This window comes from Amphimedon queenslandica, unplaced genomic scaffold (assembly GCF_000090795.2).
Source record: "Amphimedon queenslandica unplaced genomic scaffold, v1.1 AMPQUscaffold_6698_Cont21346, whole genome shotgun sequence".
Classification (NCBI taxonomy): Eukaryota; Metazoa; Porifera; class Demospongiae; order Haplosclerida; family Niphatidae; genus Amphimedon; species Amphimedon queenslandica.
The window spans coordinates 1-1,924 of record NW_003553013.1 but is presented as its reverse complement, the minus strand read 5'-3'; the positions used below and the strand labels follow the sequence as shown (position 1 = coordinate 1,924).

The 1,924-nt window shown below is 33.3% G+C and overlaps 1 protein-coding gene across 1 annotated transcript; it reads right to left on the bottom strand.

Moving 5' to 3' along the window:
- Nucleotides 1–5: 5 nt before the first annotated feature.
- LOC100637567 (UDP-galactose translocator-like) lies at nt 6–1,918 on the bottom strand (the record flags this gene model as incomplete). Its single annotated transcript, XM_003391727.3, has 2 exons — nt 1,668–1,918; nt 6–149 (listed from the first exon to the last, which is right to left on the bottom strand). Coding segments are annotated over exons 1-2 (381 nt in total), but the record flags the coding sequence as incomplete, so codon positions are not given.
- Nucleotides 1,919–1,924: the final 6 nt, after the last annotated feature.

Sequence of the window (1,924 nt, the reverse complement as noted above, 5' to 3'; positions counted from 1 at the left end):
GATTCGTTTGACGAGGCTAGTTTCAGCTGGACGAGAGTAACACCAATAAAAAGGAGGAACAGGGACCCCCACTGGGTTCTAGTCAGAGTCTTTTGTAGCATAATGACGGAGAAAACAGCTGTTGTTAATATCTTGAGCTGATAAGTTACCTAATGAAAGAGAGGGAGGGAGTAATGATTATTAGTGTAACTAAAAAATGAAGTCGGAATCAGCTCAAACTTTCTACATACACATGTAGCACAATATGTATCAGAAAATGTAATAATAATTTGGAGTGATTTTGGAGCCATTTTTTGAAAGACCATGGGCTATATTGGTGCGCTTTTTTAAATGGCCATAACTTGAAAAATTGAAGTTGGAATCAACTCAAACTTTCTACACAGCATATGTACATCAATATGTATCAGAAAATTTAATAAAAATTTGGGGTAATTTCGGAGCCATTTTTTGAAAAAAAAACATGGGCTATAGCCTTGGGTATTTTTCAAAATTTGGCGCATTTTTTAAAATGGCCATAACTTGAAAAATTGAAGTTGGAATCAACTCAAACTTTCTACACAGCATAAGTACATCAATATGTATCAGAAAATTTTATAAAAATTTGGGGTAATTTCGGAGCGATTTTTTGAAAAAAACCATGGGCTATAGCCTTGGGTCTTTTTCAAAATTTGGCGCATTTTTTAAAATGGCCATAACTTGAAAAATTGAAGTCGGAATCAACTCAAACTTTCTACACAGCATAAGTACATCAATATGTATCAGAAAATTTTATAAAAATTTGGGGTAATTTCGGAGCGATTTTTTGAAAAAAACCATGGGCTATAGCCTTGGGTCTTTTTCAAAATTTGGCGCATTTTTTAAAATGACCATAACTTGAAAAATTGAAGTTGGAATCAACTCAAACTTTCTACACAGCATAAGTACATCAATATGTATCAGAAAATTTTATAAAAATTTGGGGTAATTTTGGAGCCATTTTTTGAAAAAAAACATGGGCTATAGCCTTGGGTATTTTTCAAAATTTGGCACATTTTTTAAAATGGCCATAACTTGAAAAATTGAAGTCAGAATCAACTCAAACTTTCTACACAGCATAAGTACATCAATATGTATCAGAAAATTTAATAAAGATTTGGAGTAATTTCGGAGCCATTTTTTGAAAAAAACCATGGGCTATAGCCTTGGGTCTTTTTCAAAATTTGGCGCGTTTTTTAAAATGGCCATAATGTGAAAAATTGAAGTCGGAATCAACTCAAACTTTCTACACAGCATAAGTACATCAATATGTATCAGAAAATTTAATAAACATTTGGGGTGATTTTGGAGCAATTTTTTGAAAAAACCATGGGCTATAGCCTTGGGTCTTTTTCAAAATTTGGCGCATTTTTTAAAATGGCCATAACTTGAAAAATTGAAGTCAGAATCAACTCAAACTTTCTACATAGCATAAGTACATCAATATGTATCAGAAAATTTTATAAAAATTTGGGGTAATTTTGGAGCCATTTTTTGAAAAAAAACACGGGCTATAGCCTTGGGTATTTTTCAAAATTTGGCCCATTTTTTAAAATGGCTATAACTTGAAAATTTTTTGTCGGAATCACCTCAAACCTTCTACACAGCATAAGTACATCAATATGTATGTGTCAGATTAATGACAATTGTACCTGAAAAACTGCAGGATCAAGATTGGAGACAGCAATATACTGGAGATTATTCTGTACCATGTAGACTAGAGCAGGCACAGAGAGCTTCAAAGTGTCCCTCCAATTTACAATGACACTTTGAAAAAGATAAGCAGTGAACTCTATCAGTCCTTTCTCCTCAGATATAAATAATATGACTACGCACGTGAAGAGCTTCAGTGTCTCTGATAACACTACTGCAGTGGTGCTGATGTACATCTCACCAACTTGAATACGAG